The sequence below is a fragment of the Chiloscyllium punctatum genome, chromosome 5 (genome assembly GCF_047496795.1).
Source record: "Chiloscyllium punctatum isolate Juve2018m chromosome 5, sChiPun1.3, whole genome shotgun sequence".
Taxonomy (NCBI): domain Eukaryota; kingdom Metazoa; phylum Chordata; class Chondrichthyes; order Orectolobiformes; family Hemiscylliidae; genus Chiloscyllium; species Chiloscyllium punctatum.
Genome location: NC_092743.1, coordinates 120,762,321 through 120,776,965, shown reverse-complemented (window position 1 = coordinate 120,776,965; position 14,645 = coordinate 120,762,321). Strand labels below are relative to the sequence as shown.

The window sequence follows — 14,645 nt, the reverse complement described above, 5'->3', positions numbered from 1 at the left end:
AAATAACTAATGACTGCCATCTCATGAAAACAAAATTAAACTTTTGATGAAAATGAGAAGACACAGTTTAAAAGTTCAGAAATGAGTTCCTGATTCCTAAGAACAATTCTTCCCCCAACCAACACTTACTCAGTGAAATTAGCATACATACTGTCTACTCACTTGTACACTGTCATTTGGAGTGACTGGTGTAAGCCTTTTGCAATCAGTTATTGCTGTGGGAATTACCATTATGGATCCAAAGTTTTAAAATGGATTTATTGGTTTTTCTTTTTAATATCATTTAATGAACTAAAACGAATGAAACCATGCCTCGATTGAACATTTCATTTTTTTCTTCTGTTACTGAACTGAAAGTATTTTCCACTCAATATATTCAACATAGAGAGGTGAGGTCACCGAGAAAGCAGCCCCCCCACCCCCCAACTAATTTTGTAATTTCAACAGCAGATGATTCTAAATGAAAAGCGAATGGCTTCATCCGAACTAAGAGCTCTGAAAATGAATCAAGATCTGCATACAATTATTTCTTCTCTAAAAAAACCATTTCAGATTATATTTAAGGAAGATATGATCCTGAGCTAATGGACTAATGCAAAATGAAAAGCTCCACTGAGCAGTCAAATAATTCCACCATACATAAAAAGATAGTGATAAATGAAGGTCTGCAGGAAATTAATGATCAAATGTAAGGGTGAGATAAAGAGATTACTGTCAGTGTTAAGGACAAAACCAGCTTATTAGCACAGTTCAAAAAGTAATATGCATTATGGGAACATAACTGGATTTTCAAATTGTTCAGAATGAGGATCAATTGAGGTCATGGAAAACCATTTATCTTCTTGTATAACATAGAGTTTGCAATACACAAGCTCGGACTATTACTTCATCCTATAGAAACTTTTGAACCTACTCCAAGAAACTCACAATCTCTTCAAGTTCAGTCTTAAAAATATTGGATAACATGCAAGTCCTTGAAATTATTAATCACAGTTTGAAAAAGCTACTAGCCGAGGGACTCTGGGACACAGTAAATTTTGCAAATGACAATGTCAGCTCTTCACAGGCTTGTGCATTCAGCTTTGATTGAAGACCTCAGAAAATAATTTCAAGGTTGCTGATACACATTTGAATGTTGCTGACTCAGTTTGAATCATCAGTAACCAGTAAACCAGAATCTGATGTGTACAATCAAGTATTTACCAGTCATATAAAGCCGAGTGATTACTAAAATAGGTCATGAAGTTTGTACTTAGCTGCCTGATAATTACAACCTTACAGCTAATGATAAATGTTGTCACTTTGAGAACATGTTCATAAACCTCTTCTGGGTATTAAAAGCTATTTATCCCATCTTCATTCCTCCACCTGGATGGATTCTGCATTCAGCCTCATTGTTGCATTTCATTGCCTTTCAACATCATCATTCTGCTGCAAACTTATTCCAAATGTTGATCAATTCGTTCTGTGCGAAGATGAACAGCCTGACAGCAATCCTCAAGTTACCTTTTGCTAATTTGAACCTGTACTTCCTTGTTTTATTGCTGCCATTCTTAATGTAGTATTCTGGATGTACCTTTTCCATTCTACTTACTGTCTTATATATCACATTAAGAACACTTTCTAGACAACGACTTCCAGGTTGCAAAGCACAACTCTCCATCTAGTGTTAACTTATAAGTTTGATCCTGAAGGCTCTTGGGGCACAGTGATAGTGTTTCTATCAGAAGGTTCAGGTCCAATTCCCACCTGCTTTAAAGGTATGACATATCTGAACTGGTTGATTATAATAATCTATAACTTTGACTCAACACTTGGCCTTAGCTTCGTTGCTCGTTTCTGTTTTGCCTTCTGAAATGGACCATCTCCCTAATTTCTCTGAGCAGAAATGAACATAGTATTCAAGTCGCGTCTGATCAAAGGCGGAGCGTGATCTCTGAATTATGCACAATTGTTTTTGTTTAGATAAGTTAACATTCTGTTGACTTTGATGAGTACTGCACTGAATTAATCAGATAGGGTGACTCTCCTATTTGTCTTTCAACTTCAATCCTTAGCCATTTAAAAACTAATTAAGACCACAAGGCATAGGAGCAGAAATTAGGCCATTCAGTCCATTGAGTCTGGCTGGTAAGTTTCTCAACTCCATTCTGCTGCTTTCTTCCCATAACCCTTGATACTAAAGAACCTAGCTAACTCCATCTTAAACATACTCATTAAGAGTAAATGCATCGACTATTTTTAACTTACAATAGTACGTGGCATTTTTATGCATTTAATATTAATTATTAATGTTTGGTCCACTTGCATTTTATTTACAAGTGAATAGCTACAAATAGGTCCCCCTTCTTTAGGTTTCCTTCAATCTTTTCCTCTGAAAATAGCAAGAATTTGTTCAACATTGTACTATTACAGATCAAAAATATAAAAGGAATAAAGCCCCTAGTGCTTGGATAGTTTGACACCTGCAACTTTTGGATTGAGAAGCACCAATGTATTTAGAACAGTGGATGCAATAGTTTTAACAAATTTATACTATAGGATTTTAAGATTAACCCTCAATCTTGAGACAAGAAGGATTGTCACACACTTTTAGTTAAATAGAAATGTTAATGCCTAAAGCACTGCTTGTAAAAATAATTTAGAATAAACCTAACTTAATTCCAGCTAACACTTTCCTAAGGCAAAATCTGAATACCAGCTTTAACAGATTTCCCATGAATTGAGACTGGGCAGAAAGCCTATTATGAGATCTTCACATTGGCCACAGTAAGAACTAAGGAGTCAATGTTTGCCCATCTTTTGAAGTTATTGTGCCACCTTCCTAACACAAGTCAGCATAGCTTACCAGAACAAGGAATTTAGAAATAAGTAAATATTTAATAGAATACTTTTGGCATTATAGCAGGCTAAGTTTCAACAAATACCGAAATCAATTTATTAAAAAGCAATATTTTCATTAATTAACTTCTCCAAACTTCACAAATTAGTCATATTATTACCTACGGAATGGATGGTGGGATTAGACTCCAAACTGTAAGTTATATTATGTCTAAACATTTCAATTTAGGACAACCACTACAAGAATTTTCATGTGCCTGAATATATATGTAAATATTATTGCTTGTAAGATGGACCTGACAAATCAGTAGAGATTCACATCCCATTGAACCAACATAGTCTCTACAGTGTTCACCACTGAAAAGAATTCACTTCATAGGGACCAGGCAGCTATAGAGGAAATAAGTAAACAAAAACTAAAAAAGAATATCTTGCAAACTAAACAGTTGCAAAGACTGTTGTTAGGATTCCTATGATGGCTTCTATGAAGTGCTAAAACTGTACAGGTTTAATTTCAGTTTAAGGTGAATTAGAAATTGTTTTACTATGCTTTTGTATTTAATAATAACTCTTGTACTTTTGACCCAGCTGAATGCCATTGATGCAAGAAAGCCCTGAGACGGCTGTGCTCTCGATAAAAACTAGCAGTTTTTAAGGTGCTTAAAGACATAACTAAGTGAAAAGAAATCTACCATGGAGGCTTCTGTACTTAAGCAAAGAAGTCAATTCTATATATTCAAGGAGAGAAAAGAACAGAATTGGGTATGGACAAGTCACTCTGTAAAGGGAAGTCCAGCTCAAGGACAGGTTCCAAGAGAGTATCATCTGACTTATGGTGTGTGACTGTCAGTGACACCTATACTTGGAGTGAGAGGCTGTATTTGTATGCATGCCATAGACCGGAGCTGTGACCTGTGCGGCCAGACCCAGAATAAAAAAGAATGCCTTGCCAGAGTGTATGTTAAACATAAACCTATCAGATTGAAATCCAGAGTACCATGATTAAACTGGATCACATCTTTTGAATTGATCTTAAGATAGAAACCTAGATTGTTTAGAACCATTATCCTACTTGTTCATTTACCCATTTAGTTACTTTTGTTTTTTTCTCAAGTTTGCGTCATTAAAATTGTTTAGGTGTTACATTTTAATCCTGTAACCCTGTCATTATTTTCTAACCCTTGGTTTTTCCACATACTATATTCTTTAAATTATTAGGGTCCATCAACCATATTATTACAAATATCCAACTAGTCCAACATTCTCATAATGGGGATCGTAACAGCCTTTAGTACCAGAATTTGTGAGCAGCAGTTTTCGTGAGTGCTTGGTTACCCAGTGACAGATAGTTTGCCTATCGCTGGTAAATCTGCTATTGTCACCATTTGTCAACAGCATCTTTCTTCATGCAGTGCAAATGGTGGCTGTCATGGAATCTGCTCTGTGGCAGCTCAGTCATGACTGTACTAATGAGGCTTTTCAAAAGCTGCTGACCTATTCCTGCCACAAAACCTTTGGTAGTCACATATCATAAAGTGTTGAATCTTACTTACAAGTGGTTTACCAAGCTAACTAGTTTAAACCAGAATATTGACAGCAGTGAATAATAATAAATGCAGGCCTCCAGGCAACAGTGAAGTTCTAACCTGCTTCAACACCTACTGCAGTCTTTCAGAGAATATGAAAGTGTTTGTAAAATTAATAGGGTATTGACTGCAATAGCACCTTGAAACTGGGAGTTTATTGCAGTTGAAGGTCTGAACATCATAAGTTTTTCTATTACACACATTTCAGTTAAAGGTGATTAATTGGTTAAACCATCCACTGAAATGAGTTTGTATTTTTGAAGTAAGTGTGTCCAAACTTAAATTTTCTATATAAATCAGTAGATTGCTTACAGTCAGAGCTCAAAGCAAAATTGTAAACATAATAAAAGGGTTTGGGGGTTGGAGGGCAGGAATAGCTTCTTCACTGTATCAGGAAACTTCACTTAATACTTTTGGTAAAACTTTATTATTCAAGTTTAGATGTAAATAACCTTATTTCTGTCTGAAATAATTTTCATGGAAGATACAGAAAGAATGTGTAGGTGTGATAAAACAAAGAAACAAACATCACAAAATTACATGCATGATGAAAGTCAGGGACACGTCCCGATTGTTTAAAAGACTGAGGCAGTGGTTCCTTTTGTTTTCCTCAGGGTCTAGATTTTTTTTAAAAAAGAAATCGAACAATTGAGGGGTTTGGAAACCAGAAAGAAACTGTAAAAATTATGATTCATTTTCAGATTCTCAGAAATATTGAATTGTTTTCAGTTCCTGGAAACACTGCCTCTGCACTGAAACAAGATTGTTTTTCATTATAAGACTGATGTAGGATGCTACTGGAAAATGCAATAAACTAAGTCAACAGTAAACAGCGATTCCAACATCACTTGATAAGAACCAAGAACTTTCAAACTGTTTCACTTGAAACATAATATTGAAAAGCAATTAACAAATGTGCATATAGTCTTTTCAAGCTTAACAATATGAATTAAGAGCTTTGATAGATAACACAAGGTACATTAATATTCATTAAGTGGAATGCATAGTGCTACCCTCTTTTCCCCCTATTTAAGCATGAAAATATGTTCAGCTACTTTTCATCCATACTTTGCAATAGCAACAACCTTATTTATTTCATGTTGGTATTCAGGGCTACTAGTGAAAGAAAAAAAAATCTAATGAAATAGAAATAGGTGCTTCATTACTTCTTTTGCTACATTTGCACATGTAAACAGCTAGAAAAGAATCAGCATTCTGACTCTAAAGCATAATGCAATATTTTTGTTGCATACTTTATAGAAAAAATTATACAATGTGTCAGGCACCATCATTTTCAAATGTTTTACATTTACTCTTTTTTAGAAAAATAATATTCTGATTGTTCTCCCAAATTCTAAAATGCAACATGTACTCATTGTGTTACAGTACTAAAAGTTCTATTCTTTAGGTTTGCAATTTTTATCAGATTGCACACTTCTATGCAGGCCCCTCTGAATGTGTGTCATAAAGTCATACTTGTCTGTACAGAAATGCTGGCATATGCTACACTGGAAAGGTCCACTTTCACCATGACAACTCATATGCAATGCATACATCACTTCATCCATAAACAGAATGCTGCAATGAACACACTTTGTCAGTGATTCATCTTGTGTGCCTCGGTCAACTTTGTCCGGAGTTTTTACCGCATTTTCCACGCTCTCCTCCGTCGTGGTGACCGATGCATTAACTTTGTCCTTTGCAGCACCATTTGCAGCTGGTCCTGATCTGGAATGTTTCGTTGCCAGATCCAAAGGAATGTCATTATCAGACCCAAGGGATGAGAAAGTCGGAGGCAGGTTAAAGGCAGGATAAGGCACAAAGTTTTGGCAAGGATTTGGTAGGCCAGACACATGATAGTGTGGATTCCCAGCGACAGACAATTTATATTTACTCCAGAACCTCAACCAATCAGCTTCATTTTGTAAATCACTATGCACAAACTGAAATCCAAACAAAGGATACTGGTATTTTTCAATAGGGCTTCCTGGAGGTGAGTAATTTGGGTGCTTTGTAGGTCTAAGGTATTTTTCAATAGGACTTCCTCGTTCTGAACTTCCTTTCCCATCTGAAACAGGCAAACAATTTCCTGGGTCTGCACTGCTTTCCTGAGGGCTCTTGACTTGAACGTGCAGGGGCTGCATTCTTCGATGAAGGTCTACAGTCTGGCCAACCACCAACGTCGGCTGACCCTGATGTGGCTTGTTTACTGAACCATACATGTCAAGTTTGCTCAGATTAGGCTGCTGTTGTTGTTCCCGGTGCTGACCCTCAGACGAGAGCTCCTCTGTTTTCCTTTCTAGAGAGCTGTCATTCAGCTGCTCCTCATTGCTTACTCTCTGCTGTTTATTGACCTGTTCTGGCTGCAGCACTTCAGGGTTAAGACGCTTCCTTGTCCGTCTACGAATGATCTGCTCCCCATTACTCTGCTTTATAATATTTAAAGGCCTTGGAGTCTAGAAAGAAACAGAAACAGGAGATCTTAATTTACACAGCTCATGCCATTTGTCAATAAATTGGAACTCAATACAGACCAATCAATTATGAGGATCGATTCTTTTTCAGCTATTCTTTGACGTGGGTGTCAATGGTTGGCCAAGTATTCACTAACCGCTTATCCTGGAGAAGACGGTAGTGAGCACTCTTCTTGAATGACTGCAGTCCAAGTGGTGCAAGACCACAGCAGTTCAAGAAGGTGGAGTAGAATTAGGAATTTATTCAGGAGCTTGATTGGGAGTGGGTGGTGACAGGAGTGCAGAGGACAAGTTGCTCAAGGTAAAAAAGCTGAGAACAGAAGTGAGTCAAACAGTCAGGGCAGGCAGGGACAAGGTAGGACTAATAAATTAAACTGCATTTATTTCAATGCAAGGGGCCCAACAGGGAAGGCAGATGAACTCACGGCATGGTTAGGAACATGGGACTGGGATATCATAGCAATTACAGAACCATGGCTCAGGGATGGACAGGACTGGCAGCTTAACATTCCAGGATACAAATGCTACAGGAAGGATAGAAAGGGAGGCAAGAGAGGAGGGGGAGTAGCATTTTTGATAAGGGATAGCATTCCAGCTGGGCTGAGGGAAGATCTTCCCAGAAATACATCCAGGAAAGTTATTTGAGTGGAACTGAGAAATAAGAAAGGGATGATCACATTATTGGGATTGTATTATAGACCCTGCAATAGTCAGAGGGAAATTGAGAAATTGTAAGGAGATCTCAGCTATCTGTAGGAATAATAGGGTAGTTATGGTAGGGGATTTTAACTTTCCAAACATAGACTGGGACTGCCATAGTGTTAAAGGTTTAGATGGAGAGGAATTTCTTAGGTGTGTACAAGACAATTTTCTGATTCAGTATGTGGATGTACCTACTAGAGAAGGTGCAAACCTTGACCTACTCTTGGGAAATAAGGCAGGGCAGGTGATTGAGGTTTCAGTGGGGGAGCACTTTGGGGCCAGCAACCACAATTCTCTTAGTTTTAAAATAGTGATGGAAAAGGATAGACCAGATCTGAAAGTTGAAGTTCTAAATTGGAGAAAGGCCAATTTTGAGGGTATTAGGCAAGAACTTTTGAAAGCTGATTGGAGGCAGATGTTCGCAAGTAAAGGGACGGTAGGAAAATGGGAAGCCTTCAGAAATGAGACAACAAGAATCCAGAGGAAGTATATTCCTGTCAGGGTGAAAGGGAAGGCTGGTAGGTATAGGGAATCGGGTGTAGGTTTGCTCGCTGAGCTGTAGGTTTGATATCCAGACGTTTCATTACCTGGCTAGGTAACATCATCAGTGGCGCCCTCCAAGTGAAGCGAAGCTGTTGTCTCCTGCTTTCTATTTATATATTTGTCCTGGATGGGGTTCCTGGGATTTGTGGTGATGTCATTTCCTGTTCATTTTCTGAGGGGTTGATAGATGGTATCTCGATCTTTGTGTTTGTTTATAGCTTTGTGGTTGGAGTGCCAGGCCTCTAGGAATACTCTGGCATGTCTTTGCTTAGCCTGTCCCAGGATAGATGTGTTGTCCCAGTCGAAATGGTGATTTCTTTTCCTCCGTGTGTACGTCTTAGAGGGAGAGAGGGTCGTGTCTTTTTGTGGCTAGCTGGTGTTCATGTATCCTGGTGGCTAACTTTCTTCCTGTTTGTCCTATGTAGTGTTTGTGGCAGTCCTTGCATGGAATTTTGTAGATGACATTGGTTTTGTCCATGGGTTGTACTGGGTCTTTTAAGTTTGTTAGTTTTTGTTTGAGAGTGTTGGTGGGTTTGTGTAACACTCTCAAACGAAAACTAACAAACTTAAAAGATCCAGTACAACCCATGGACAAAAGCAACGTCATCCACAAAATTCCATACAAGGACTGCCACAAACATTACGTAGGACAAATGGGAAGAAAGTTAGCCACCAGGATACATGAACACCAGCTAGCCACAAAAAGACATGACCCTCTTCCCCCTCATAGCCCTACACACAGAGGAAAAAAAACACCATTTCGACTGGGACAACACGTCTATCCTGGGACAGGCTAAGCAAAGACATGCCAGAGAATTCCTAGAGGCCTGGCACTCCAACCACAACGCCATAAACAAACACATAGATCTAGATACCATCTATCAACCCCTCAGAAAACGAACAGGAAATGACATCACCATAAACCCCAGGAACCCCATCCAGGACAAACATATAAATAGAAAGCAGGAGCCAACAGCTTCGCTTCACTTGGAGGTCGCCACTGATGATGTTACCTAGCTAGGTAATGAAACATCTGGATATCAAACCTACAGCTCAGCGAGCAAACCTATACCCTAAACCTCAACCTGAGCTACAAACCTTGACAAACCTTGCAAAAAAGGTACAGAGAATGCTGGATGACTAAAGAAATTGAGGAGAAAGTGAGGACTGCAGATGCTGGAGATCAGAGCTGAAAATGTGTTGCTGGAAAAGTGCAGCAGATCAGGCAGCATCCAAGGAGCAGGAGAATCGACGATTCGGGCATGAGCCCTTCTTCAGCAAGGCGGCCTTTGTGTGGAGCCACAGAAAATGGGGGAGATACTAAATGAATATTTTGCATCAGTATTTACTGTGGAAAAGGTTATGGAAGATATAGACTCTAGGGAAATAGATGGTGACATCTTGCAAAATGTCCAGGTGACAGAGAAGGAAGTGCTGGATGTCTTGAAACGGTTAAAGGTGGATAAATCCCCAGGACCTGATCAGGTGTACCAGAGAACTCTGTGGGAAGCTAGAGAAGTGATTGCTGGGCCTCTTGCTGAGATATTTGTATCATTGATAGTCACAGGTGAGGTGCCGGAAGACTGGAGGTTGGCAAACATGGTGCCACTGTTTAAGAAGGGTGGTAAAGACAAGCCAGGGAACTATAGACCAGTGAGCTTGACCTCGGCAAGTTGTTGGAGGGAATCTTGAGGGACAGGATGTACATGTATTTGGAAAGGCAAGTGGTTCAGAATAGTCAACATGGCTTTGTGCGTGGGAAATCATGTCTCACAAACTTGATTGAGTTTTTTGAAGAAGTAACAAAGAGGATTGATGAGGGCAGAGAAGTAGATGTGATCTATATGGACTTCAGTAAGGTGTTCGACAAGGTTCCCCATGGGAGACTGATTAGCAAGGTTAGATCTCATGGAATACAGGGAAAACTAGCCATTTGGATACAGAACCGGCTCAAAGGTAGAAGACAGAGGGTGGTGGTGGAGGGTTGTTTTTCAGACTGGAGGCCTGTGATTAGTGGAGTGCCACAAGGATCGATGCTGGGCCCTCTACTTTTTGTAATTTACATAAATGATTTGGATGCGAGCATAAGAGGTAAGTTAGTAAGTTTGCAGATTACACCAAAATTGGAGGTGTAGTGAACAGCGAAGAGGGTTACCTCAGATTACAACAGGATCTGGACCAGATGGGCCAATGGGCTGAGAAGTGGCAGATGGAGTTTAATTCAGATAAATGCGAGGTGCTGCATTTGGGAAAGCAAATCTTCACAGGACTTATACACTTAATGGTAAGGTTCTAGGGAGTGTTGCTGAACAAAGAGACATTCGAGTGCAGGTTCATAGCTCCTTGAAAGTGGAGTCGCAGGTGGATAGGATAGTGAAGAAGGTGTTTGGTATACTTTCCTTTATTGGTCAGAGTATTGAGTACAGGAGTTGGCAGGCCACGTTGCAGCTGTACAGGACATTGATTAGGCCATTGTTAGAATAATGCTTGCAATTCTTGTCTCCTTCCTATCGGAGAGTTGTTGCGAAACTTGAAAGGGTTCAGAAAAGATTTACAAGGATGTTGCCATGGTTGGAGGATCTGAGCTACAGGGAGAGGCTGAACAGGCTGGGGCTGTTTTCCCTGGAGCGTTGGAGGCTGAGGGGTGACCTTACAGAGGTTTACAAAATTATGAGGGGCATGGATAGGATAAATAGACAAAGTCTTTTCCCTGGGGTCGGGGAGTCCAGAACTAAAGGGCATAGGTTTAGGGCGAAAGGGGAAATATATAAAAGAGACCTAAGGGTCAATGTTTTCACGCAGAGAGTGGTTCGTGTATGGAATGAGCTGCCAGAGGATGTGGTGGAAGCTAGTACAATTGCAACATTTAAGAGACATTTGGATGGGTATATGAATAGGAAGGGTTAGGAGGGATATGGGCCGGGTGCTGGCAGTTGGGACTAGATTGGGTTGGGATAACTGGTCGGCATGGATGGGTTGGACCGAAGGGTCTGCTTCCATGCTGTACATTTCTATAACTCTATGACTCTATCTATATAATTGTTCCCAAGTTTTTTTTTCGTGTGAGTGTAACACATGGTATAAGTTTATACTTGCTCTTATTTGTTTTGAAGAAAACATTGTATCAGCATGAGGTAACTAGACAAGTAAACAGATGGATTTGTAACAATGAACAAAGGACAGGCAAGGTCAGAACTCCAATTGTGATGCAAGCGAATACAGATTAGGGAGATAGAGTTTAATTATCTGCTTTCCCAAAGAAAGAAAATCAATAGTCTGCATTACTGAAGGTGGAGCTTTGAAGTTGTATTTTCAGCCACACCTCACATCGTGTCTGCATGACTATGAGTACTTGAACCTACAGCTGTGGGAAGCATTCTTTCAAACTCACTGCCTGGGAAAATGTAGCTTCAGTTAGAGAGGCAAAGAAGATTTTAGAAATTCTGCAGATTACAAGAGATCCTACAGATTTCTAGAAATACAGAATTATTGGCTGATTCATGGGAAGTTGCACAGTTGTGCACAAAATGTGGGCTGGATATTCCCAAGGATTTTGGGATCCCAGGTTTTCAACAAATCGCAGGTAGAGTCTGCACTGACGTGGACTCAACCTGCATTCTTTTGAAAAGTTGGGATCCCAAACTCGAGGCTCAACATCCTCAAGGTAGACTCCTTTGTACAGGCTCTGTGTCCACTTATGGATGTCTCCTATGCTTGTCCAATGAAATGTTAGCAGCTCTGGAGTTTAAGCAGCTCTACTGGGAGAGGGGGGCACGGCTGAGGCATGCAGGACCTATTCGAGCATCTTGATTGAATGTATTTAAGGATTTTTGAAGGGGGAGGGGTGCCATTAGGCCTCTTAAATTGGAGGGAAAACACTCCAGATGCATTGCTTTGGGGGGGGGGGGGGGGGGGGGGAGGCACAACTTTTCGAGGTAGAGAGCTTCTGGCTCTGATAATCTCCCTCAGCCTACTGCAGGGAGATCAGCTCCGCTGAGCTAGTGGTTTCTGCATGTGGAGGGAAGCTGCTCACCTGCAGTAAGATGCCACAAAATTTCCCTCGATTAGGTCAGTGATCACCTTTATTGGCTACTCACTTTGGTGGTGCAGTAGCCAATCTGGCTCCCTGCCCAGCCATTGATAGCCTACCCATAGTTAGAAGAGTGTCAGGGAACCATCCCACTACTCCCATCTATCTTACTGCCATTGGCTTCAAGCCTATTGTGACAGGGCCAGGAAAATTCAGCCTAATGAGTTGACTGTACATTGAGTTCAATTTCAAATAACCTTCTTTTCCATCCTCCAACTCCCTTTCCCACCCCTCCCCTCCCTTCCAATCCACTGACCCTCCCTTCCTTCCTGCTGCCAACTGGATTCATCTGTGTTCACCTATCACTGCCTCACTACTCCACCCCTTTCTCGCTTAAGACCTTCCCCCACCTCCCCCTATCCCTCACCACCCCCCCTCCCTTATCTGCAGCTTTCCTGCCCCTACCTTCATTCTGAAGAAGGGTTATACCTGAAATATTGACTTCTCCATCTCTTGATGCTGCCTGGCCTGCTGTGTTCTTCCAGCCTCCTGCTTGTCTATGTTGGATACCAATAGCTGCAGTTTGTTTTGTCTCTAACCAAGTTAGTATCAGTGCCAGCAGCAGTAGGTTTGACAGTGATAGATGTGAAGTCTAAGGCTGGCATGTATAAACTCTTAGCCCAAAGGCAAAGCCTGCTTCTTCCCCAACTCTTTTCCCATCCATTGGAAATAAATGGGTCACAGTCACTGAAAGATTTCCCTCCATGCCACCGTTCATACTAATGCTTCCTGGAAGATGGTGGTAAGTTTGAAGAAATGGTGGTAAAAGCCCAATTAAAATTTGCCAACAGTGATAAAGGCTATCTCCTAACTGCACGTCTTACATCAATGGCGATTGGTAAAGACAAAGTGCAAAGTTTATTGGGAATTTACAGTATTGTCATCTCAAAACAATTTTAAACTCTAGTAAACCTGACAGTAGACATACATTCCATCCCAAATGCAAAGGAGGGATCAGATAAGCAGAGATATGCATCTTTGAAATTGAACAAGAGATCAATGTTGAAAGATGCAGAGTCAGACAATCTGTACTGCTCGGGACAGCATTATTCTGTTTTGACCTTGCTTTTCAATTAGGCTTGGCACTAATGAACCACCAGATGTCAATGACCTATCCCATGTGTGATATTGGTCATGTTCCCTGGAACAGAGCTTATGGATACTTATGATTACTCCTTCAGATAGATGGGAAGGAGCACTAGTATAACATCCATCTCTGAGGAATTCAGGAATCCAAATTCCAACATGTACCAAATATAGAGTGTGCATGTTTATCAGCAATAGTGACTGTTAACATTATTGGAATGTTACACAAAATATTTTTTCTTTGGCTCAGCATCGCTAGCCATTATTGTAATGAGCCTTCAGTCCCCTAAAAACTGGAGGGTATTTTGCCCACCCAATTTACGGGTGTATGCAGCCAGACTTAGAGCAGGTGTTGAACGCTTACTATGTTCTAGGTAGTTGGACATATCACATGCCATCATGTGATCTACTCCAATTTGGTAGCAGATGACTTTCTTGACTCTCTCACCCCTGAAAAAAAGAGTTGCAAACCCTCAAAAAAAATGGACAGATATGTCCCCATCATGGAGAAAGTGAGGACTGCAGACGCTGGAGATTAGGGCCAAGAGTGTGGTGCTGGAAAAGCACAGCAGGTTAGGCAGCATCTGAGGAGCAGGAGAATCGATGTTTCGGGTAAGAGCCCTTCATCAGTCATTCATCCCCAACATGTGCAATAGTAGCATTCAACCAATGAACGATAAAGGTTTTTGAACTATACATTGTCTGCCTGGTGTGCTGTGTAGATCAGCGAAGTATTTTCTATGGCTGGCAGAAATAGATAACCATAATCAATTCTACTTTGTGCCCATCCATATATGCTGTGACCAGCAGGAAAAGAAATCAGTAACTAATCCATCATCTGCTCCATGTGCAAGAGCAAATTTGGTTTCAGTAGTATCATAGCACAAGTCTGCTACTGCTTCTGCAGATAAACGTTATACTTTTAATGATTCTTTAAGTGATTACAATTTGATTGTGTGAATTCTAAAATAAAAAAAATCTTTAAATGATGCAATTTCAGATTGTGCAAGTAGATGTCTTTGAAATTGTGTTCAGACCATACACTGAGGTGAGCTAGTCAACTGGATCATAACTGTTTGGTTCAATTAACCCATCAGCTATACTTTTGGTTGCATTTTTAATATTAACAATACATCTGAGAGACCTTCACTTGTGGCAGGGACATTTATCATCTGAATCAATACGCTATGCTATTGTATAATACGAGAACCACAATGGGAGAGGGTGGATATATTCAACATGGATATATGAGTACAGGCATTTAAGACACAGCTGAAAATTTTGCAAGATTTTAAATATATTTTTACTTCCTCCTCTTCTGAA

At 40.2% G+C, this 14,645-nt stretch overlaps 1 protein-coding gene across 10 annotated transcripts in view; it reads right to left on the bottom strand.

The window, feature by feature from the left end:
* Positions 1–4,835: 4,835 nt before the first annotated feature.
* The window catches only part of trps1 (trichorhinophalangeal syndrome I), a 222,174-nt gene continuing 212,364 nt past the window's right edge, over positions 4,836–14,645 (bottom strand). For all 10 annotated transcript variants that reach the window (XM_072571237.1, XM_072571242.1, XM_072571239.1 and 7 more), the window contains exon 6: positions 4,836–6,883. In XM_072571237.1, the coding sequence (XP_072427338.1) occupies positions 5,825–6,883 (1,059 nt within the window). In that variant the 3' untranslated portion in view covers positions 4,836–5,824. The remainder of the gene's footprint in view (positions 6,884–14,645) is intronic.